General features: G+C 43.1%; 1 protein-coding gene across 3 annotated transcripts in view; it reads right to left on the bottom strand.

Moving 5' to 3' along the window:
- Positions 1-25803, bottom strand: part of whrna (whirlin a) — a 267355-nt gene that overhangs the window by 69149 nt on the left and 172403 nt on the right. For all 3 annotated transcript variants that reach the window (XM_054744704.2, XM_054744702.2, XM_054744703.2), the window contains exon 4: positions 7444-7652. In XM_054744704.2, the coding sequence (XP_054600679.2) occupies positions 7444-7652 (209 nt within the window). The remainder of the gene's footprint in view (positions 1-7443; positions 7653-25803) is intronic.

The raw sequence follows: 25803 nt of genomic DNA, 5'->3' as shown, positions 1-25803 counted from the left end.
TAAAATACTCAACACCATTTAAACATCATGACCATGTGAAGTTAAATCTCAGAAGATTTTCTCTAACTATTATCTGTTAAATACATTTCATGTTCAAATGTGATGATTTTGTTTGAAGGTGATCATTTTTCTATTAAGATCATTGTTTATAATGTGGTCAGCTGTATTTTACAATAACGTGAAAACATTTTGTTCCAAATTCATGTGCCACAATGTTACGTGGCAAAAACTATTACCTCATAATGTCCTTTTTTTTAAGACTGACAGCAATTTGCTTCCATACCTCATGTATGAATGCTAAAAATGTTAATTTGCTACTATAATTATGGGCAGCAGTAGCTCAGGAGGTAGAGCAGGTTGTTCAGTAGGCGGAAGGTTGTAGGTTCAATCCCAGCTCCCGACAGAGAATTCTGCTGTTGCGTCCTTGGGCAAGACACTTCACCCACCTTGCCTGCTGGTGGTGGTCAGAGATATTGGTGGCGCCTGTGAGGGCAGCCCATCCCCTGCCATGGTTATTTTTAGTATTATAGATGATTTAAAAACACCAGAACGTTTGTTGGTGAGATGTCTCGATGAGGCAGGTTTGTAACTTTTTAAATTCAGAATAGATTTCAAGATCCTTCTTCTCACACATAAAGCTCTTAATAATCTAGCTCCATCATACATCAGTGATCTGATTGTTCCATATGTTCCTAACCGAGCACTTCGCTCTCAGACTGCAGGTCTACTGGTGGTTCCCAGAATATCTAAAAATAGGATGGGAGGCAGATCTTTTAGTTATCAGGCTCCTCTCCTGTGGAACCAGCTCCCAGCTTTAGTCCGTGAGGCAGACACCTTGTCTACTTTTAAGAATAGGCTTAAAACATTTTTTTTATAGGGCTTATGGTTAAAATCTGATGTTAGCCTAAATCTGGACAAGTGGGGGAGTAGAGGGAGGTGGAGTGTACAGTCGGTAAAGACGGCTCTCCCTTGACCTGCCTCCAACATGCCTCCATCTAAATAGGATAGATTATCCAGAGTTTTCTCTGTAGTTATGCTGCTATAGGCTTAGACTGCTGGAGGACACACTGACCACTTTTCACACTCTACTGCTTTCTTCTACAGTCTGCTCTTTAACTGTATTATTTCCTGCTATTTCAGCTGTTAACTTTATTTTCTCTCTAAGTGTTTTTCTCCCCAGAAGAAGCTACAACGATGTTCTGCTGAGCTGTGGTGGCCTCATGGAGGGGGCCATCGTCTAGCACACTGCTGCTAACCACTTAAACATTCTCCCTCTCCTGATAATAACGTTTTGCTTTCCTTGACGTTGGATGTGCTACTACTAGTTTACCCGTTTAATTATAGATTCACTAGGATAAATCAAGCCCCCACAATGCGGCTCAAAAATGGAGACCAACCCGGAAGTACCAAAAATTGCAGTTCCACCCTCATCCACTGGGGGCTGGTGTCAGAAGCGAGCAAATCCTCATTGACTCCCATGTTAAAAATATCAATTTCACAGGAGAAATAAACATGTTTACAGCCTGGTACCAGAACATGTTTTTGGTTTAAATGATCTAGTTTACACTCATGACAACTCTGAGAGGGTGAATGTTTTTCTCACTCTTCTGTTTAAGTGTATTAAAAGCCTAAAATTCTGTATAATTAATGAGCATCAGACCCACGTGACCGCAGAGCTAGCTCCGGGGAAAGGCCTCAGTAGAGCCTCGGTCTGGCCTGGAAACTGCTCCGGGATTTTGAGTCTCTGTGTGTGTGTATTCTGTTTTGGATATTATTTGTGCAATTGTTGGACAAAATGACTTGCTGTGGCATTAATTGCACTAATAGAGCGTCCAAGGAGTCTCCACTTCATTTTTTTTCGGTAAGTAAAATTATATTTATGTATTTTAGGTCACTGCCGAGCTGAGCTTAGATTTTAACATGTACTGTTTAACCATGACATTTAAATGTAATAGGGTAAAACCCAGTGCATTTAACATAATGCTGCACTTTAGAAAATGGGTTGAAATATAACATGTTGGTGGAGCTGGGTTCCCACTATTGGCTTGTGGAGCTCTCGGGAGGCCGATGTTTTCCACCCGGTTTTACCCAGCGGTCAGCCCGGCGTATCTCTGACTCAGAAGCTCTGGTGTTCTGTACAGTTAACTCCGGTTGTAGCTAGGTAGCTACCTCCATTAGCTTAGCTCCCACCTCCGCGTTTGCTTTGGGTTAGCTTCAGGTTAGCTTGTAGCTAGTTCGACCGGGTGTCGTCAGTTGATTCCAGCCTTACAGCCCCACCCTCAGCTCCACCTCTCTTCCCTTTTGTGGAATTGTCTGGGCTGGACGGAACCTGTGACACGGTCAAAATGGTGGCCACCTCCCATTTTAGTACAAAAACGCATTATTGGAGGCTATGGAAACCCATTGTCCAATATTTATATGTCGATGGGATAAATACAATAAAGTTTATCTCTCACCAAATAGAATATTTACTAAGCAATCACAATGTTACCATAGAAACACTACTTGGTATACAAGTTGTGTGTGTAACACTACTTGGTATACAAGTTGTGTGTGTGTGTGTGTGTGTGTGTGTGTGTGTGTGTGTGTGTGTGTGTGTGTGTGTGTGTGTGTGTGTATGTGTGTGCGCTCTGTCCCTAAATCCCCAGGGAGTCATGGCGAATGGCTGCTTATACTGAGCCAGGATCCTCTGTGTGAAGTGCCTTGAGACGAGACTTGTTGTGATTTGGCGCTATATAAATGCACTTGAATTGAATTGAATTGGGGAAGGTACTAATCCTGATGCTCCATCTGGATGCTTTTAGGATTGAATTTGAGACGATATTCTAGCACGAGTTAAATTATGATCAGAAATCACTGAAATCAGCCAAAAAAAATAAATTTCATTTCTAGCAACTCATCTGTTTTTTTCATTTTGTTGCTTCAAAGGATTTTTAAAAAACATCACCAAACCTCTCAGCAGAGTTTTTTCTGAAGAACAATGTGTTAATAAATGAAGATGTAACACCCGGGAGTAAATCTATAACACCTTTCAGGCTTGTTTCGGGGATCAGAGAGAAGTCTTGATTTGTTGTGCTAAAGTGTTTCATGCCACTGAGCTCATGAGAACATGTATTCACCGCTTACACACGTTCATTTAGTTGTCAGCTAATTTGTTCCACACGAGGAGCAGACGGGTCTTTTTTTCGCCAAGTGGGGCAACGTTGACAAAATGTTGCTTAAAGCATTTGTTGGTATTAAAAACAATCAGGAGCAGCAGAGATTAGTAATTTGTAGTGATGCATCCAATCAGTGGAATTCAGCCTTAGTGTGTGTGTGTGTGTGTGTGTGTGTGTGTGTGTGTGTGTGTGTGTGTGTGTGTGTGTGTGTGTGTGTGTGTGTGTGTGTGTGTGTGTGTGTGTGTGTGTGTTGCGATCACTGGAGCTTATTCACAGATTCTGCAGCCTGAAGTTGTTTTGATTTGATTTACAGGGCTCTGACTGTAACTCCGAGCTGAAACTGGAGAGGGAGCGGTCTTTGTACATTCTGAGGCTTCTCCTCATCCTGCTCTGAGCAGCAGAACATATTGTACATGTTTCACACCCGCAGCTGGAAAGTCTTCCCACATCCTGGATGTTTGTCCTGGACACCACTTCCCTCGTGCTCCTGCCTGCTGCTCTGCTGCGCATGCACACACAGCAGCTTCATCTTCTACTCTGGCAGCATTAGACTGATCACACGGGGCCAGAGGTGGAGCGGTAAATCACCATGCATCATGTCTGAGTGGACAAACCCAGTTGATGCTCATCACACATGACGTTTAGTGATTAAACACTTATGGAAGAACTGGAAAACCTTTTTTATCATTTTTATTTTTGTGCAATGATTAAGATATTAACCCTCAGGCTTCACTTTAATTTTCATACAAAAGAGTCATTAGAGGACAAAAATGTCCACTTGTAAAAGTGGCTATAAAAATGTGTACAATCATATTTTTTCTGGCTTTTTTCCCTAGATCTGTTGAACAACTTCAGCCCTGCACAAACATAAAAAAATGCAATCATTTTGAGGCTTTTAACTCTTGAAATGCCAGTTTGAATACTCAGTCATTGCTATAATTTATGAACAAAACACAAAAACTGAGTTATTTTCTAAAAGAAGACTTTTTTTGTCTCGAGTGTTTAGTACAAACCAGTCTTGATTATGTTATGAAATATCTAAAATTTAGAATTTTTTGCATTTATAGTTTTTACATAGCAACAGATTTAAAATTTACTCTACACTCGAGCCATTAGAGGACAAAAACGTCCACTTTTAAAACTGCTTTAAAAACTGTCCAGATTAATATTTTCTTCTGCTTTTTGGGTGTAAATCTTGTGTTCAACATCAGTTCTGATAAAAATAAAATAAAATATTGATTATTTATCTACATTTTAACCCTTTATATGCCAGTTCGATTGTGTGATGCTCATTTTTCATGAAAAAAGCAGACAAACGAGGAGATGTTTTACATAAAACATATTTGGAGTGACTGAAATAATTTGTTTTAAATCAGCCTTGGATATGTCAAGAGTCTGGCAAAATATCACATTTTATGCTTTTTTAGTTTTTGTGTAGCAGCAGATTTAAAATGTACCACCCTCGTGTGCCTGTTATGGACAAAACGTCCCACTGACTTCAATGTAAACCACAGTTTTTGATCCTGTGTCATCTGCATCAAATAATCATGCTTTCTGTGATGTTATGGTTTCAGTTTGGACAAAAGTAGTCCAATTTATGATTTTTCATTTCTCCTCCATCTCTAATGTTTCTTCATATGTTGCCCAGGTGAGAACGTTTACACATTTCTTTAGACCAAAAATGCCCCTAATGAAGCCTGAGGGTTAAGCATGCTTAAATCACTTGAATACAATTATAATGTGGTTTATGACTTCAGCGCAGACTGGGGCGGTGTGTTGTGGTGTAGCGTCGTGAATGTCCTGTTTTTGACCTAAAGGTCATGATCTGCTGCGTCTGCTCGAGCAGAGACATAAAGTCTCTAACAGGCTAATCTACATGAGATGGTGGCCAAGGTCTTTCATGCACTCTACTCATCTGAACTGCTTCACCTCTGTTACAGCTCAAGACGAAGACGAAGAACTCTCTTGATGAATACATAATCAACAACTTTGTTATTACCAATAATAATGTGAGCCCAATGTTCCATCAATCTGTGAAATGACAATGTTATTACTTGAGATTATAATCCTGTGATCAGTAGTATTTTACAAGTTATTATAATCCTGGACATTTGCACTAGACACTGATGACACGTAATGCTAAAGTCACACGACACATTTCCTTTTGTCTGATCCAATCAGAACCTTCGTTTCTGGCTAGGCGTGTTTATCTGTGGTGTTTGTATAAACCCTCTTCTGCATGTCAAATTCTGATTCGCCAGTAAACCAAAATATGACAATTATAAAAAGTATCCCACGCCACCTTTTCGTTAGTTCAAGCGTTCTAGAGAGGTCTCGGACCGGCCATCCGGACTTCCTCTTGAGCCATAAAGAACCTCAGACAAGCTGGATAAAATCTGTTGCAGTTACACCTGACCGCAATGGTTCCTTCAGAATAAAAGCTGAACCTCACGACCCCTTCAGGGTCTCCGAGACGCCAGTGATAACCTGTCGTGACCTGGAAGCATTCCAGGACTAGTTTGGTCGGCACCGCTGCTTTTCTACCGGATTCGGTACCAAGGAGGGTCCTTGAGGACTTCGGCATTCTGGATCTAACGGAGGCTTCCCCTGGGGTACGTAGACCGACAGATGGCGTCTCGTGTGTGTTATAAACCTCCTACTAAAGTTTAGAGCGAAACATTCACTCCCACTCAGAACTAAATGCTTCTCCGGATACGCTGGTTCTGATAATAAAATTACACACACACACACACACACACACACACACACACACACACACACACACACACACGCACGCACACACACACACACACACACACACACACACACACACACACACACACACCGTCATCATTCATCACGTCTCACTCCACCTTAGTCCATCAGTACACAGAATGTTAAAGTTAGTCTTGTTTAAATTGTTTAGAAATAAATTTCTTAACTATTATAAACCTGACTCTTTCTCTTTCCTCGGAGTTTATACGAAGTGTCGCTTAATCCCTGCAATAAAAAGTTCTGATCTTCTGGTTAAAATAGTCAAACATCCATCAGATTGATGTTTCATATTTCTATGGAATCTCACATTTTATGGTTCATAAGTAAGATGTAAACTACCCGTCCTTTACAGTGCGATCAGAGTCATCCTCGAAATCCGAGGCTGTGACTCTCATCGGGAAAAGGTGGAATGTTCTCTCTGGGTGGGAGTGAGCATTCATGGGAGACACACCAACGGATTGGAGCTTTGTGTGCAGTAATGAGAACAAATGTGGTGAAGGGACTAAAAAGCAAAGTTCTGGAGCAACTTCCCACCCTCAGCTATGGTCTTGAGTCTTGAATCATGCTGAATCAGCTGAGTTTGAGCTCTCTGCTCTGGAATAAAGGATGCTTAAAGAGCAAGTCACCCCCAAATAAACTATTTTTTTCTGATAAACTATATAAATGCGTGTCTAATCGTGCTGCAGACACGTGTAGTCAATAGTTTTGCACTTTAGTGCATTTTAGTTAAAATTTAAAATTTCTGCCTGAAACTGTCAGTGTTGTACCGTTGTCAGGTAAAAACTCTTCACTGCATTTGAATTTAAATCTGACATCGCCATTGGCTAAGAGGTATGCTATGATGTAAACTGGTAGATTATGATGTCACAATGCCGTGAGTGTGTGTATTTGTAGTGGCTCCACCCTCTCCGTCTGCTAGGCAACAGTATTTGTTGCATTTTTCAAACATGAAGTGGGAGTGAAGTACGCTTCTTGTAAGGGGTGACTTGCTCTTTAAAGAGCAAGTCACCCCCTACCAGAGTATTACTTCCTGTTTGAAAAATGCAACAAATGCTGTTGCCTAGCAGACCGAGAGGGCAGAGCCGCTAACAAATACAAATACACACACACACACACACACACACACACACACACACAGGCTCACAATGACATTGTGACATCATATGGTACCAGCTAATGTTCTAGGCTATCTCTTAGCCAATAGCGATGGCAGATTTAAATTCAAATGCAGTGCAGAGTTTTTACCTGACAATGGCACAACACTGACAGTTTTAGGCAGATTATTTAAATTTTAACTAAAATGAACTAAAGTGCAAAACTACTGACTACACGTGTCTGCAGCACGATTAGACACGCATCTATATAGTTTATCAGGAAGAAAAGGTTGATTTGGAGGTAACTTGCTCTTTAAAGAAACTGATGTGGGCAAAACTGGCTTCATGTGTAAAACAAATGATCTGAGGTTCATAAAGAGTCCCAAGAACAAACACCTGTGTGAGATGAAGTTCACCTGGCCATGCTGCTGTTGGCAGAGCTCTCTCCGATCTGCGAGCTGGCGATCCACTTGGTCTCCCCTACCACCGTCCTGGCGTGCGGCAAGCGACCCACATCTTTCACGGTCATCATGAGGTGCCTGGAGGACTTCAGCACTCGGACTGCCTCGTCGTGTGGGACGCTCAGGAAGTTGTGGCTGTTCACTTCCAAGATCTGGTCGCCGACCTGCGGGGAAGGAGCGGAACACACAGGCATGGTGGGAGGGGCTGAGCAAGGTGGCGAGGGTGGAGCAGGCAGAGACTGTCACATGCACAGGTTCAGAGGTCATAGGTCAGAGAGAGGTAACATTAGAGATGGAGGAGATGCACGACATATTTAATGAATCAGAATGACAAAATTAAATGGTATGTTTCATGTTTTATGGTTTTTAGGTACGGTGGCCTGAATGGATCAAGGAAACACAAAGCAAAAATTAGAACGCCGTAAACAGCAACAAAACACACATCAGGGGAGGGGTGTGTGTTAGTGCGGCTCTGTACTTTTACCTAAACACGCTTGGACTGTTCCCGTGGGGCGCTGGTCACAAGCTTGTTACGAGCACGTGTGCTTTTGTCATTTGGGTAGTTACCAGTGTTGGGAACGTTACTTTAAACAAGTAATTAGTTATAGTTGTTGATTACTTTGTCAAAAAAGTAACTCAGTTACTTACCGAGTTACAAGATTGCCAGACAAGATACCAGACTGGTGCTTAGCTGAGATAAATGGTATTCAACTACATCTTACCTTCATCTGTCTGTAAGTAAGTGTGTGTGTGCGTGTGTGTGTGTGTGTGTGTGTGTGTGTGTGTGTGTGTGTCTGCTCTGTCTTCTCCATCCCCAGTGAGTCGTGGAGGATGGCTGCTTATACTGAGCCAGGATTCTCTGGAGGTTTCTTCCTGTTAAAAGGGAGTTTTCCTCTCCACTGTCGCCAAATGCTTTCTTAGTATGTGGATTGCTGTAAAGATGCAATTTGCTGGGTTCCTTATATAGGAAACATTATTTCTGATTGGCTTAATGAACTGACCTGAATTGGAATGTTTATTATGTGAAGTGTTTTGAGACGACTCTTGTCGTGATTTGGCGCTTTATAAATGAACTTGAATTGAATTGAATAGATGCCGCCGATACTAAACACCACCTTAAATTGAAGCTTCCATCTTGACTAAGCATTTCAGCTGAAACCACTGAGGGGTCAAACAGGATCAGTTCCTCAGAGCCGAGGGAAACTGGAGCTGTGGGTTTGATTCGTGTGGAAACAAGTCAACAACGTCGTACTGCTCACTGCGTCTGAATAACGTTGATTAAATCCAGACCAAGATATGTAACGGCCTGTAATTATATGGTGCTTTCTCAGGGTTATACAACCCCCAAAGTAGCTTTACAGCACAACCAGTCATTCACTTGCTGGTGGGGATGGGCTACGATGTAGCCACAGCTGCCCCGAGGCGGACTGACAGAAGCTGATGGTCACTGATGATGAATAAATGAAATATACACAAACAGCTGAAAATGTGGAGAAATACACAATGAGGTTCTTAAAGAGCAAGTCAACCCCTACCAGAGTCTAACTCCACTCTCACTTCATGTTTGAAAAATGCAACAAATGCTGTTGCCTGGCAGACCGAGAGGGTGGAGCCGCTAACAAATACACACACACACAGACTCACAACAGCATTGTGACATCATAATGTACCAGTTTACATCATAGCATACCTCTTAGCCAATAGCGGTGGCAGATTTAAATTCAAATACAGTGCATAGTTTTTACCTGACAACGGCACAACACTGCCAGTTTTAGGCAGAATATTTAAATTTTAACAAAGATGCACTGAGGTGCCAAATTATTGACTACACGTGTCTGCAGCACAATTAGACACTCGTTTATTTAGTTTATCAGCAAAAAAAAGTTTATTTGGGGGTGACTTGCTCTTTAAAGACATCCTTCATTCAGAATTTTAATACATTTGTTGTGGCCTCTACCAGGAACTAATGCCTTGCACTCGGGAGAATAAAAGATCAGATGCGCTTATTTCAGCACAGCGTCTTATTTCCTGATAGTTAGTCATCTCGCCTCTGATTGGACAACAGCAACGCTACCTATGTTCATGTCCAGCCAGTAGGTTAAACCCAGAGCCACCCATCATGTTTCAAAAACAAGTAAAAACTCCAAAAACCTCCAAATCTGAGACCATGGTTCTCGACCAGAAAAGGGTGGCTTGCCACCTCCGGGTCGGGGGAGAGGTCCTACCTCAAGTGGAGGAGTTTAAGTATCTCGGGGTCTTGTTCACGAGTGAGGGTAGGAGGGATCGGGAGATCGACAGGCGGATTGGTTCGGCGTCCGCAGTGATGCGGACGCTGAGCCGATCTGTCGTGGGGAAGAGGGAGCTGAGCCAGAAAGCCAGGCTCTCGATTTACCGGTCGATCTACGTCCCAATCCTCACCTATGGTCATGAGCTTTGGGTAATGACCGAAAGAACGAGATCGCGGATACAAGCGGCCGAAATGAGTTTCCTCCGTAGGGTGGCCGGGCTCAGCCTTAGCGATAGGGTGAGGAGCTCGGACATTCGGGAGGGACTCGGAGTAGAACCGCTGCTCCTCCGGATCGAAAGGAGCCAGTTGAGGTGGTTTGGGCATCTGGTCAGAATGCCTCCTGGACGCCTCCCCGGGGAGGTGTTTCGGGCATGTCCTGCTGGCAGAAGGCCCCCGGGTCGACCCAGGACACGTTGGAGAGGTTACATCCCCAATCTGGTCCGGGAACGCCTCGGGGTCCTGCCGGAGGAGCTGGTGGACAAGGCCGGGGAGAGGACGGCCTGGAGCTCCCTAGTTGGGATGCTGCCCCCGCGACCCGGACCCGGATAAGCGGAGGAAGACGAGACGAGACGAGTAAAAACGGTTTCTCAGTGAACTTGATCTTTAAAAAAACTGAATCGCAAAGACTGATAAGTACAGTTTGTACAGCTGTGGCGTCCCATGCGGGTCCTTGAACGCCCAAATCCTGCATCTTTTAACCATTTTTCTGCTCCAGCACACCTGATATAAATCAATGAATGATTAACAGGCGTCAGCAGAACTGGAGGATGACCAGAGGAGGTCATTCAGCCATTCAATCAGGTCAGTTGGAACAGAAACCACACAGGATGTGTGGACTGGTCACCACATTTAATAAAATGAAGCAGAATCCATAAAAATACAGGTGCTGGCCAGTAAATTAGAATATCATCAAAAGGTTGAAAATATTTCAGTAATTCCATTCAAAACGTGAAACTTGTACATTATATTCATGCAATGCACACAGACCAATGTATTTCCAATGTTCATTACATTTAAATTTGATATTCATAAGTGACAACTAATGAAAACTCCAAATTTGGTATCTCAAAAAATTAGAATATTCTGAAAAGGCTGAATATAGAAGACACCTGCTGCCACTCTAATCAGCTGATTTACTCAAAACACCTGCAAAGGCCTTTAAAAGGTCCCTCAGTCTTGTTTTGAAGGCACCACAATCATGGGGAAGACTTCTGACTTAACAGCTGTCCAAAAGACAATCATTGACACCTTGCACAAGGAGGGCAAGACACAAAAGGTGATTGCTAAAGAAGCTGGCTGTTCGCAGAGCTCTGTGTCCAAGCACATTAACAGACAGGCGAAGGGACGGAAAAAATGTGGTAGAAAAAAGTGTACAAGCTCTAGGGATAACCGCACCCTGCAGAGAATTGTGACGACAAACCCATTCAAAAATGTGGGGGAGATCCACAAAGAGTGGACTGCAGCTGGAGTCAGCGCTTCAAGAACCACCACGAGGAGACTCATGAAAGACATGGGATTCAGGTGTCGCATTCCGTGTGTCAAGCCACTCTTGAACATGAAACAGCGCAAGAAGCGTCTCGCCTGGGCCAAGGACAAAAAGGACTGGACTGATGCTGAGTGGTCCAAAGTTATGTTTTCTGATGAAAGCAAGTTCTGCATTTCCTTTGGAAATCAAGGACCCAGAGTCTGGAGGAAGAGCGGAGAAGCACAGAATCCACGTTGCATGAGGTCCAGTGTAAAGTTTCCACCGTCAGTGATGGTGTGGGGTGCCATGTCATCTGCCGGTGTTGGCCCACTCTGTTTCCTGAGGTCCAGGGTCAATGCAGCCGTCTACCAGGAAGTTTTAGAGCACTTCATGCTTCCTGCTGCTGACCAACTTTATGGGGATGCAGACTTCACCTTTCAACAGGACTTGGCACCTGCACACAGTGCCAAAACCACCAGCACCTGGTTCAAGGACCATGGTATCCCTGTCCTTGATTGGCCAGCAAACTCGCCTGACCTTAACCCCATAGAAAATCTATGGGGTATTGTGAAGCGGAGGATGCAATACGCTAGACCCAACAATGCAGAGGAGCTGAAGACGACTATCAGAGCAACCTGGGCTCTCATAACACCTGAGCAGTGCCACAGACTGATCGAGTCCATGCCACGCCGCATTACTGCAGTTATTGAGGCAAAAGGAGCCCCGACTAAGTATTGAGTGCTATACATGCACATTCTTTTCATGTTCATTCTTTTCAGTTGGCCAACATTAGAGAAACAAACATTTTTTCATTGGCCTTTAGAATATTCTAATTTTCTGAGATACCAGATTTGATGTTTTCATTGGTTGTCACCTATAAATATCAAAATTAAACGTAATAAACATCGGAAATACATTGGTCTGTGTGCATTGCATGAATATAATGTACAAGTTTCACGTTTTGAATGGAATTACTGAAATATTTTCAACCTTTTGATGATATTCTAATTTACTGGCCAGCACCTGTATGAACCCTGATGATTATTCAGCTTTGATCTGTGGGATTCTCTGCTGTGTCTAAATGGTTAAAAGCATTTTTATTCATCTGTCACTGAATCCCTCTTCACCGCTGCACAGACAGAAGGAGACAGCAGCAGGTCATCAGTTCTGCTGAGAAGATGACCGGCTGAGAGCTGCCCTCTCTCCAGGAGCTTCAACATCTTCAGGACTTTAAGGCGGGGCAGAAAGACTGCAGCTGACCCCTCCCACCCTGGAAATAAACGTTCAGATCTAGTCTCCCTTTAAACTGCCGTTCTAACGCTCTGCTAATAACTCCCACAACACGCACGCAGTCAGACTTTTACTTTTAACAGTTCACACATCTTTCATAGCTAATTTTTGTGAATGGTAATAGTGGGGCTGCACAATCGTAAAAAAAACGTGATCTCAACTCATACTCGTATGCAATCTCAACGATTTTAAAGAGCAAGTCACCCCCAAATACACTTATTTTTCCTGATTAACTATATAAACGAGTGTCTAATCATGCTGCAGACACGTGTAGTCAATAGTTTTGCACTTTAGTGCATTTTAGTTAAAACGTTAATTTTCTGCCTAAAACTGTCAGTGTTGTGCCGTTGTCAGGTAAAAACTCTGCACTGTTGTTGAATTTAAATCTGCCATCGCTATTGACTAAGAGGTATGCTATGTAGCGTTATTAAGATCCTATTGTCTGCCCTTAACAGCTACCCCTTCACAAAGTAACAGCGTGCATGAATCGCCAAGGTCGGGTGCTTCTTTCTAAATGTTTACATTCCAGGAAAGGAGACAGAAGAAGGAAGAAGAACGCTTTTCATTAATTAATCAAAGAACTTTATTTGTGATAAAGCTAATCAAAACATATGTTGATCAATAATAATCAGGTGACTGATCTGTGAAATCAAAATGTCATGATTTATGTGTTTAATGAATAAACAGGACTGTGCACCAGACATACTGATCCACAGAACATAAGAACTTATGACACATTGTTTCATCCAATCAGAGCTTCCGTCTGTTGCAGGGCAGAATCTGGGCTGTTTACTTAAATTGTCCACTCCGATTTGCTAAGATTTATAAACAACTAAGTTAATAAAACAGAGCAACGCCATTTTAACGGCAGTTCCATCTCAGCTCCAACGGAGTTACATCATAGACAACGTGGTTTCGACCAGCTCTCAAATCATCATCCCTAAGGGAATTACAAACCGGCCAGCTGTATTTTTCTACTTTTAAGCTGAGAAATGTCAAGCTGGAAGTTCTGTCGTTTGAACAACAAGACGACGGTTCCTTCAAAATAAAAGCTGAACGCGCTGAGACCTGCCGCTACTACCTGGAGCTATCCGTAGACGGGTTTTTGTCGTGCTGCCACACTGTTTCATCAGTCCAGTACCACGGAGGTCCGGAGACTGACATTCCTGATCTGACCACGGGAGTTCCTACACGGTAGGTAGACTCAGCAAGATGGCGTTTCATGTCATGAGCTTCTGAAGCCCTCGTGGTTCCTAGTCAAAACATCAGACACCCAGATCCGGCTGCCTCAGCCTGGAGATTCTGAACACACACACACACACACACACACACACACACACACACACACACACACACACACACACACACACACACACACACACACACACACACACACACACACACACACCAACACACACCAACACTTCGACATTCAAATCCATATGCATCCATCATAGAGAGTTAGTCCTGGGACATTGTTTGAATTTATAATTATAGAAATTAAAGATTCTTAAATGATCCCAACTCTCTCTTTTCTTGTCTCTAAGTCAATACAAAGTGTTTAAATAAAACTCCGTGAAGTAAAAACAACCTCTTCTGATTATAATATCTGGACCTAATAAAAGTGTAAGAATATACAACTATATTCCACTACAACTAGAATGTTAGCTGGTACCATATGATGTCACAATTGCTGTGTCTCAATTCAGGGTCTGCATCCTTCGAAGGACCCAGTCTACTTGGCCGACGTGGGCTGGGTCCTCCGTCGGCCGAGTTGACCGGATGTTAACGGCTGTGAATTTGGACAGGCCTAGCCTTCATGAATTCCAGCCACTCCCTCGGCGAACGTTCCGTCGCCTAGCAACCGTGGAACCGCTGAGCAGAAGGGAGAAGGAACTTTAAACGATGGAGCTCGTCGTTTTATTTAGCGTTTTAATCATTTCCTTGACTGTTGGAGAGCTAATTCAGAGAAAATACTTTCGACAAGCTGAGCCTGAGCAAAGATGTGATAATAGTTTTTAATACTTTCTAAGGGTCTTCATTTGACCAAAACCGATTTATCACCTTTTAAGACTTTAAGACCCAGTGGATAACCTGTAACCTGCTAGGTGCGTTCGTTAGCCACGTTCGTTGTCCAATAGCATGTGGAGAGAGATGAAAGACAACCACAGATCTCGTCCCATGACTGAGATCTGTTAATGGGTCATGATCAGATTGTATATTCACAAATAGGTTCTCTGTTATTGCTGTGGTCCGTTGGGGTGATGCCGGCTCTGACTGAGACAGGAAGAGACTGAACAAGCTAGTTAACAAAGCTAGCTCGGCTCTGGACTGCCAACTAGATTCAGTTGAGGAGACGTGTGAAAGGAGGACGGTGGTGAAGATGACCTCTATCTTCCAAAACCCTCCCACCCACTGCGTTCCACTGTGGAGACCATGGACAGCTCCTTCAGAGGCAGACTGAGACATCCCAGATGTAGAACAGAGCCACCGTAGGTCATCCATCCCCTCTGCAGTAAGAGTGTAGAACTCTCAGTTTAACTGGTACATGCATTATCCTGGTACACAATACCACCAATGCAGTACTCAGTATGTGTTCAATACTTGTGCAACACTGGATTTACATATGACTGTGTCCATTATGCTGCATCGTTCTGGAACCCAAGTTTTCTGTTATTTGTTGTTTTTAGTGGTTGAAGGTTACGGTAATAGCCGTTGGGTGTTTACCTGCAATCTTATCATTTTCTTCTTTTCTTCTAGTGTGTGTGCCGTTGTAACGAGTGAATTTTACCACTCTGGGAATATTAAAGCCTATTCCACTCCACAGGTTGGCTTGCCAGGCTTTAAACCCACATTTCACTGATACTGAGTATGAGTACTTGCAGCTGAGTTTCTGTTGATAGGAGCGCACCCACTAGAGCAGGTTTTTGGTCACGTTGTTGGCGAGGAAGCCAACTACACTGAAGTGAGTTGCGCTCGCCCAAGCTGTACAGAGCTGTTTCTGGCAGAATGGTGCTGTTGGAAAACCCCACATATATTAATGTCTTTAAGCACATTTCTGGTTTTCCACTTCAAAAAATAGCAGAGAGGTTTCCTGTAGATCTTTTTTAAAATCCAACTCTTCTACTGATTGGAGGGTTAAACCACCCCACAGTTCCTGAGCACAGCCACAGCTGCAGCTCACCTCTCCCCACGAGGATGGGTCAAATGTGGAGATGAGCCAGCCTAATGGGACTTTAACTAGTCCTGCTGTTCATCCTTTTCTTTGCTAGATGGAAACTGCAGACGCAACAAACCCTGAACATAATTTTCCCTCCGATTATCTTGATCAACTAATGTTAAATGTCATCGATGGCATATGTGGCTTTTGTTTCTCTGGTTTTTGTTTCACACTCCGGGCTTACTTTAGGCTAGGGCTGCACGATATTAGAAAAACCTGCGATATTCGATAACAATTATTAATACTGCAATGACGATATAACTTGTGATAAATAAAAACTTAACTAAGGAACAAAAATAATCAAAAACAAAGAAATAAAAAAAATTATCAAAATGAGAAAAGCTAAAGATGTGAGGAACGGGAAAAAGAAAATTAACTAGAAAAGGCGATCCGTGGATCCCGGGAAAAGCAGAATCAGCAGAAAGATCAGAGCAAAGCTAACTCAGGTGTTTGCTAACCATCAAAATTAGGTGCCGTCCGCCTCGGGGGCGGGCGTCTGACCTATGAGAACCCACCCAGTTGGACAAATGGGTGAAGAGCTCCATTAGAGTTGTTAAAAAAACATGCGTCTGTTTGACTGACAGAACGCGTTATGTGTAGTAAACATTAGAGCCGACCATTCATTGCGATATTTATCTGTTCTTTGCGATATGCATATTGATAACGATATATTTACGATATATTGTGCAGCCCTAGTTTAGGGTATCTTTAGATGTGAGTCAGGTTTCAACAAATGCGGGCTCATGCTGATTTTAATGTGACACTTAGACTGGTGAAAAGAGGAACTTTTGTTAAATATAATTAAAACTTGTGAACTAGAAAACGTCGTTCACCAGAACTCCCTGAGATGTGACTGAACTGCAGCAGATTGGTCTTTCCATCCCAAACTGAGAGCTGGACTCACGGACGATTTACATTCAGATCATAAAGCCGTCTGGTGTTGTTTCAGACGGGCTGGCGTCTGATTAGAGAAGATTCATACCAGTCAGCAGAGACTCGACTGCCATTCAGAATGACTCGTGGACTTCTACGATTTCTAGAAATTGGACTTTAAAATGATCAGCGCATGTAGATTCTGTCACAAAGAGCAAGGTCATCATGAAGGTTTAGTTGGAAAAAGCTGGACTGTTCCCGTTTTCCTTTTTTATCAGACGATAAAGATTAAAAGCATGAGCATAAGGGAGATATTTCCTGATTTACCTGCAGCTGCGACATCACAGATCCGTTTAGCTTTAAGAGGGACTGGAAAAGCTCCAGCAGAACCTGCTTTGGGCTCACTACCCTCCAGACTGCTGCTGATTCGTTTCTCCTCTCTGAATGAAGAATGTGTTGTTATTAGACGGTGACACGGAGGAGGACCTGAAACATAAACATCACCGCTGCTTGTTGTTTAATTACCCAGAATGCAGCGCTGCCGCGGCTCTCCTCAGGTGTTACACGAGGATTGATTAGAAAAAATGAAGCGCTTATAAGTCCGGACAGGCCCCATCTACTCTCAAATAGAAGTTTAATGAGGGAGAGGAGGGGAGATGCAGGAACAGATTAATGAGACGAGCTGAGAGGAAGGAAAAGGCTTCAGCAGCGAGTCACTTGGCCAAGTGACTCGCGTGGTTCGAAGGTTTCACTCAGGGGGCTGGAGCCGGAACATAACGCACCACCAGGACAGATCGTTATTAGATTTAAAACACGTCTAAAGGTCGGATTCGGGTTAAGACTCTGGTTAGAGTCAGAACAGTGAAGGTTAAGGAGAAAGCCAGAGGAAATGTGTCTCTGAAGACCCGAGTCATTTTCACAATGATGAGCGTTAACGGAGGATTAATATTGCACATTGGCATTATCTAATTTGTTCCTGTGTAATTAATGGAGTGGTTTTAATGAAGCTCACAAGGTTATAAAACCTAAACAGCATGTAATTAGTCACGCTTTTATTTATGAGTCAAGTACGGTGGGGGAACTGATTCAGACCAGGCTAATCGAAGGAACGCCTGTTTAGGTTTTTATAATATTCTGCAGAGGCAACCCTAAAGCGGAGAGCTACCCCGCGTTTCTTTGATGTCCAGGGTTCCAACAAGCATTCCAGCAGATAAAAATGGAAACCTTAGATGTTGGACTTTATTTTGACCACATCAGTCAGAATGAATGCTCCACTCTTCTCTCCATTACTACTTCAGCTCAGATCTCTTCTAAGCATTTAAACCAAGAACCGTACCTTATCTGTGTTTTTAAAGAATGTCAGTATATTTTCAGGATGAGCCAGTAAAGTTCATATCGATGTAAATTAGCGATGGGTACAGAATTCGGTACTTTTTAAGGTACCGACTGAATTCCATAGTACCGACCGAGCACCGATTCACGTCATTTGATACGGTGCCTCGTTTCGGTACCCGTCCTTCATAACGAGAACTTGCCTAGACAGCTGCGCATGCGCAAGAGCGTTATGTCGTCGGTCGCTGCGAGCCAGTGTAAACAGAGCAGCATGGTAGAAAGAACGCACGCTAACGCTTGGGTCCACTTCACTAAATGTGATGGGTAACTGGGTGATGATGAAACCAGCGACAACGATCTAAGTGAGACATCCTCATCTTAATCTGCTCCAGTAGGTGATTAAAATGTTTAAGATGACGTTAGCTTGATTTGTTAGCTTCCGTTGCGCTAATGGTGCTTTCGCTTTTTATTTATTTACTTTTTTTATTTTTTTTTATTTTTCCGTGTCCTGTCTGGCTGTGAAGCAAACAGAATTGATGTCTGAATGCTGGTGACAAGCCTTACAGATTTACTCTCAGGTGGAGCATTAAAGCTTCTGCTTTTAATGTCACGCCTGATACTTAAAACTTTACTGTTGTTGTTTTTGAATGCTTTGTAATTCCGACCAGACACGGAGACAGAGGTGAAAGAGAAAGGAAAAGACAAATGGTGGGGAGAGAGGGGGGAAGGGTGGGGGGTCCACAAAAATAAACAATAATGAACAAGAGTCTGCTTCTAGACCTGCAGAAAGAGGCAAGAAAAAAAAGCAAAAGAACAAAAAAATGGGACACAACAACAATACAACAAGATCAAGCTATCACTGTGTCAACTTGATGAAGAAATATAAAACTCAACAATCACACGATAATAAATCACAGTGCATTAAGTGCCCACCACAGCCTTAAGACCTGTGTTGAACGTGCCCAAGCCCATACTTATGAGAGCACCATGTGAGCAACTGTGTGTGTACACGCGCTTGTTTATGTAAGGTTTCTCTATAGGAGCGTCCAACAGAGAGTGTGAGGGACCACAGATCTTCCCCCCAAAGATGCGCAGGAGACGGGGGGAGATCCAAGTCCCACAGATCCAGGCGCTGCCCCAGAACACAGGAACCCCAAGGAGACTGCAACCAGAAAGGCCCCCGCCCCCCTCGAGAGGCGCAGAGGATCGCCCCGGGGGGCCACAACCAGCAGCCGGCAGAGTCCCGAGAGATATCAGCGGCAAGCCCACAGGCCCGCCCGCAGCCTCCCACCCCCTAGCCGGCCGAGCCCGGGACCCAGCGACCCGGGACTAATCGCTTCTTCGGATTTGCTGGTTCTGATTTACATGACACGTCATCCATTCACCGTCTTATCCATTTTTAGTCACACTATACACTTAGTTCTTGAATCAGCCTAGTTTAATTGTTAGTAATAAAATTCTTAACTTTTAAACTTGACTCTCTCTATTCTGTTGTCTCTGAGTGAATACATACATACAGGTCATGGACCAAGCAGATGCCCTGACCAACGATGTCGAGAGAGACAAACTACAACAACTTTTGTTAAAATTCAAAGATTCTCTTTCACTTGACTCCTTGGACTGTGGTCTAACCACTATCCATGAAGTCAGGATTCTGACACTGCCACACGCTGCGCCGACTTTTGTGCATCAATACAAGATTCCCCTGGCGTCCCACGAACCAGTCCAGGACCTCGGCATTCCTGATCCCACCAGGGGACTTCCACCAGGCAGGTAGGCGAGACTTGATGGTGTCTCATGCAGTTCTGAAACTATCCCAAGCTTATTCCAAACCATCATCTACAGTTCCCGTCAGAACTAATCGCTTCTTCGGATTTGCTGGTTCTGATTTACATGACACGTCATCCATTCACCGTCTCATCCATTTTTAGTCACACACAATAGACTTTCTCTATTCTGTTGTCTCTGAGTGAATAAATAACGGTTACATAATCTCTGCATTAAAAAGATCCGATCTTCTGGTTTAAATAACCCCGATCCGTGAAACGGATTTCATATTTCCTATGGAATCCCACGCCTTATGGTTCATTAAATAAAATGTAAGAACCTCTCATTTTTCCCTTACATGGTCTTGGTTCTGAAACCTGGATATTCTGACAAATCACTTCTCCATTGGGGACAAAATGGCGCCGTAAAAATCATGCATCCTGTCTACAAAGATGCACCAACGGCCCGCTCAGGAGGAGACGGTTGTTTCGTAACAGACTTGGTCGCCTGGTGGTTAGAGCAGGTTTGCCTCCCAGTCGTGGCACAAACCTTTTTCTTCTTTTTTAGCTACACTTGCCACTCTGCTGTTTTCAACCCTTACTTGGGGCGACTGTGGCACAGGAGTTAAGTGCTCGCCCCGTAATCGGAAGGTTGCTGGTTCGAGTCCCGCTCAGTCTGTCGCTGTCGTTGTGTCCTTGGGCAAGACACTTAACCCACGTTGCCTGCTGGTGGTGGTCGGAGGGACTGGTGGCGCCAGTGCTCGGCAGCCTCGCCTCTGTCAGTGCGCCCCAGGGCAGCTGTGGCTACATTGTAGCTCATCCCCACCAGTGTGTGAATGTGTGTGTGAATGGGTGAATGACTGATTGTGTTGTAAAGCGCCTTGGGGGGTTCTAGGACTCTAGAAGGCGCTATATCAAATACAGGCCATTTACTTGGTAAACAGTTTAAAACTTAAGGACTAATGTCTTTTATTTATTTATTTATTTTTACTTTCTATGTTTATTTAGTGCGAGTCCATGTGAAGGGAGCAGAAAACCAACTAAAATGCTGCTTGGAAACGGCCTAATTCAAAGATACTCAGAGACACTAAATACTTTGCAGTAAATAATAATTAAAACAAAAATATAAATAAATGAAATCTGCTTTAGCCGGCTAAATAAACTACTACCTCGAAACCAGGAGTCGAACCGGTGTCAGGACATGGGAAAACGAGACAAAAAGAGTTGTAGGTGCTTTTTGTCCAACAGGCGTGAGCGGAGCTTCACTGAAACAGACCGTTTCATTTCTGGGTATAAATTCAGGCTGATGAAAAAAAACATATTTAATGGGACTTTACAGAGTTTTGAATTTTTATGCTCGCGATCGCCCCCTCAGGCCAACAGCATAACGGCAGCTTCAATAGGAGGCTCGTGCACGAGGCGCGCATGCTGTACGTGCACACTCCTTAACGAAAATAACAGCTAAGGGGTGTGTGTGTGTGTGTGTGTGTGTGTGTGTGTGTGTGTGTGTGTGTGTGTGTGTGTGTGTGTGTGTGTGTGTGTGTGTGGCCCGCAGGACAGAGGACAGGAGAACGCGCAGCTAATTAATTAAATAATGTGGTTCTGTAGCTTTCTCTTCAGCACAGCCGACAAAGGTTTATGATGGGTCAGTCCTCCTGCATGCTCAGATCATTCCCTTCCCTTGCTTGAAAAATTGTTCCAAAATGAAAGTTGAACCCACATCTTTTTTATCTGTGAATTCAATGCCGTTCGGCAAGTCTCAAATACAAATTTGGGCATCTTACTGTAAAAAATATACCATTATTGTAAAAAAAAGAAACTCTAAATAAACTATATTCACATCCAGAATCAAACCCAGGTCTTCTGCATGAGAGTCAGACATCTTACTAGGTGAGCTACACTCTAGTAGCATTCATAGTATCTGTAGCATTTATATCCTTGATGACAGCTGAAACGACGTCAAACCAAAGAACGGTTCGGAGTGAAAATGGCTATTTTGTTGCTAATTAGCAGGAAATATCTAGAAGAAAGTTCTACAGAAAGTAGCTAAGGGTCCTCAGAAATGTAGCTAGCTTTGTCACTAGGCGTTAGGAACAGCGACAAAGTGGCACTGCCTCTCTCTCTGCTGCTAAAGCTACGGATAGCAAATGCTACGGGCGATGCCTGAGTGTGAACGCGCATGAAGCAGCCTGCTCGACCCGAGCATCTCTCTTTTTCTGTGATTTTACAGAAAAACAGGCAATCACAGTAAAAATGCCAGGGCTCATTCTACAGGACCAGGGCATTGCAGGAGAACGTATGAAGAAGACATTTATTATTTCTATACATGTTTTGGCTGTCACACTTCCATAATGCCCCTTTAAGATAAATGAAATCTCAATAGTGCCAACGGTGATATTGTATCATAGTATTTACTCTCACAGATTTAAAACAGCATCATATGGAACCTTTAATCTGAGAAGCGTTACTCATGAGTGGCCCTCTGAGCTCATGATGTCAGAATGTTGGAAGTGGCTTTAGTTTCCATAGAAACATAGTTATCCTAATGGAATATCTGGGTAAAGGCATCCAGCACACAGATTAGTTCATCTGATCTTCAGCTAATTCTAGATTAACCAGACAATGACATTTAGGATGTCATTTTCAGGCGACCCAAAGAGCGACTGATCTCAAACGTAACTTGCTCCTATCAGCTGAGCACAATGAAGAAGCTTTTCTACTTGATGACAGACTTAAATGCAAATTAAAGAGCTGTACTTGGCAAGCGCTGAGTGATGAATCATGTTGAATCAGATCCTCAGTCTCCTTCCGCTCACAGTAATTACAATCTAAAAAAAACACACCGGCCCCGGCTCCCTCTTCTGCTGTTTCTACTCTCGGCTCTTATGAGGTGATTTCATAATCACAGGACGACGGTTTAGACAAAACCATTTACTCAAGTGTTCTTTTTCTCTTCAAAAATGAGCTAAAACCAGAGAAAAGGTGTAGCTGAATGCATTGCTTGGTTCTTTTAAAACACAGAAACAGTAAGTTGTTATTTAGCTTGTTTGCTAACCTTTCTGCTAATTACTTTAGCCATCCTCAGAGCTGCGCCGAGGGTGGCGTTACTTCCTTCTCCATTCATCAGCAGGCAGCAGAGGATGATGACGCCCTCTGATGCCTGAACAAATCATCAACCACTGTTAGGTAACACAGATCAACGTAGGGCTGCTCGATTATGGCAAAAGTAATAATCACGATTACTGTGACTGAAATTGAGATCACAATTATTTAAGACGATTTTTCTATTTATGTTGATTTTATTTGTTTTTATTCAGTCATAAAATTGCTCAGGGCACAATCAGGACAACAATAAGAAACAAGATGATCACTAAAACAACTCCTGATTCCCAGTATAAAAAGACCAATATACTTATAGCTCATAGTCTATGACCCAAGGGCTATAGACCTTGGTTTAACTCATGTAAGTCTAACCAGTACAGACCCAAATACCAATATCTTACAAATACTGACAGCAAGAATTATACAGTGGCATTCATAACAAATAAATTGATGTTCACAAAATGTTGCATAACATTTATTTAGTCGTGTCAAGGTGCTGTAGGAGCGTGCACTAGCCCCATGTCCTCAGAGAGGTTAGTTATTATTTATCAGCGTGAGGAACTTATTTCTACCTTATTTATAAACTATTTATTTACAAGTCCATCAGTTAATGTAATAATTGTCCCAACCACAGCTGCACCCCCCACCCCCCAACCCGGTCTCACAGCAATCGGGGCAAGCTGCACGTGTTTAGCGCGCCGCACGCGCACATTTAGCTGTTTTTAGTGGCTCAGGAGTCCGCAGGTGCGGTGTGTGTGTCACTCACTCTGGTTAATCCAACAGGGAGCCGGCTCCGAGAGCCGTTTCTTTAGCGACTGACACATCACTACATCATTCCCTTTCCTAATGTCCTGAAGAACGGTCCGGAGCGCAGGCGGAGTGTTTAGCTAACCTGCAGGAAATGTCGACGACAGTTATCCAGAAAGTAGCTAACGGTTACCAGAGATGTTTCTCAGGTGTTCGCTAGGTACTTTTAAGATTTAAAAAGTCAAGAAGGGGGTCCGAGAAGCTGCTAGGAATAGCGTCAAAGTCGCCAAGTTGGCAACACTGAGGAGGAGCGCTTCATTTGCAACTCGGGGCAGCGCAAGTGGGAGGAGCAAATAATCGGCTTGTTTTGTTTTTTATAATCGTTCAAAACTCAGATCGTAATTGGGATTAAAATTCGATTAATTGAGCAGCCTTAGATCAACGTCGCAAAAACAGCACAGAACCGGCAAAAGAACTAAAACAGATTACAATAGAAGACAACAACAAACTAAACACACACACACACACACACACACACACACACACACACACACGTTACATCCCTGTTCACAAAAACACCTACCCCAAAAAAGCATCAACATAAACAAACATCAACCACAACTAAAGACAGATCATCTGCTGCTGTGGCCCCCAGACTCTGGACCTCTCTCCCCCTGAGCCTGAGATCAGTGGACTCAGTGGTCTCCTTTCAACTCACCTGTTCAGGCTTTGGTTGGACTTTCATCACCTCCCTCTCTGTATTCTGCTCTTATTTCTCCTTTCCTAGGATCCACTGATTTCCCTCCTTCCTATTCATTTCCCCTCTCCCATTCCTTACATTTTTTTAAGTCAGTTACAATTTTTTTCTCATTTTAACTCGTTCACTGCCATTGACGGCTAAAGTCGTCATTTGCATGTTTTTACTGTGTGGGCGTCGGACGAGCCCCCGCACCGTGAGAACGAACATCTCAGCTCTAAAGCCAATCTTCATCCGCATACGTCACACGTCACGTGATCAGGAAGCAGAACATCCATGTGTTAGGAGATCGTTTTGCAAACAACAGAAAAACGAGAGCATAAACAAGAAGACCAACAAGGGCAATTAACAAAGCAAAACAACAACAGAAAGAAAAGAACAACCAAAATAAAGGACCAGAACTCCAGAAAGACAAGAACCAAAACCAGTGAAAACCCTTCACACATATTAGATAACGGACAGTAATAGTGAGCTTCAGTGATTTTTGCAGCTCATTCCAGTCGCTGGAAGCAGCAAACTGGAATGGGGAGCTTTGGGAATAACCAGAGATTAAGTTACTGGAACGTAAATTGCGCTGCTTTAAAAGTTTGTCTGCTTTAGCTTAGCATAAACAATGGAAGTGAATAGCAGGAACTAGCATTCAGTACGCAAAAGTGATTAAAATGACTCAATAATGATACCAATGATCTAAATACAAACTTTCGGTGGTTCTAAGAACAAGAACGAAATCCCGCGCCTTAACTCTGGAACCAGCTTCCTCCTGACATTAGGTGGTCTCCTTCAGCACAGAGTTTTAAATCCAAGCTGGTTCTGCCTTTTCTCACACTGCCATCAGGTTGATTCAGGCCGTTGTTTTTATGTTTGACTCTTGTTGGTCCTTTTGTTCTACTCACGTTATTTTATGATCTTATAGATGTATTCGTTTTAACCTGTTTAATATGTTTTTATCTTTTTGGCTCGACTGTTCACCTTGACTGGTGGTAAAAAAAAATGCTCTACAAATGAATGAAAGAAAATCGGTTTCATAGCCCCGCCCACTTTGGCTTGTGACCAACGAAGGCCATGTGGAATTTGTGACCAGAGGAAAGCAGAGCGCGCCTCGGCTAGTAGAAGCTAACCATTATCATCAGCAACTCCACAACATGCAGAGTCAGATTTTTCAGCCTTTATTTGTTATAATCGTGGCTCACCTCTGATGAAAACCCCACATTCAAAATATAGGACTATTAGAATATTGTGACAAGGTTCAATATTCTAGACTGAATGAATCCAGAACACCTGCAGAGGTTCCTGCACACATGTGGTGGAGAACATAAGGTACATAAGGTTTTGGTAGCGATCTCTACTTTTCAGAGTCAAGACTCTTCACTTAAAGCTGCTTTCCGGAGTTTTTCTCTTTCAGAAATTATGTATGATTTGTCAGAAATCCGTAAAAGTGATTATCTTATCATGTACTGTGATGTAACATGAGCAATA

Source organism: Nothobranchius furzeri, chromosome 6, assembly GCF_043380555.1.
Source record: "Nothobranchius furzeri strain GRZ-AD chromosome 6, NfurGRZ-RIMD1, whole genome shotgun sequence".
Taxonomy (NCBI): domain Eukaryota; kingdom Metazoa; phylum Chordata; class Actinopteri; order Cyprinodontiformes; family Nothobranchiidae; genus Nothobranchius; species Nothobranchius furzeri.
The sequence above is the reverse complement of the archived record's forward strand: the minus strand, read 5'-3'. Positions and strand labels throughout refer to the sequence as shown.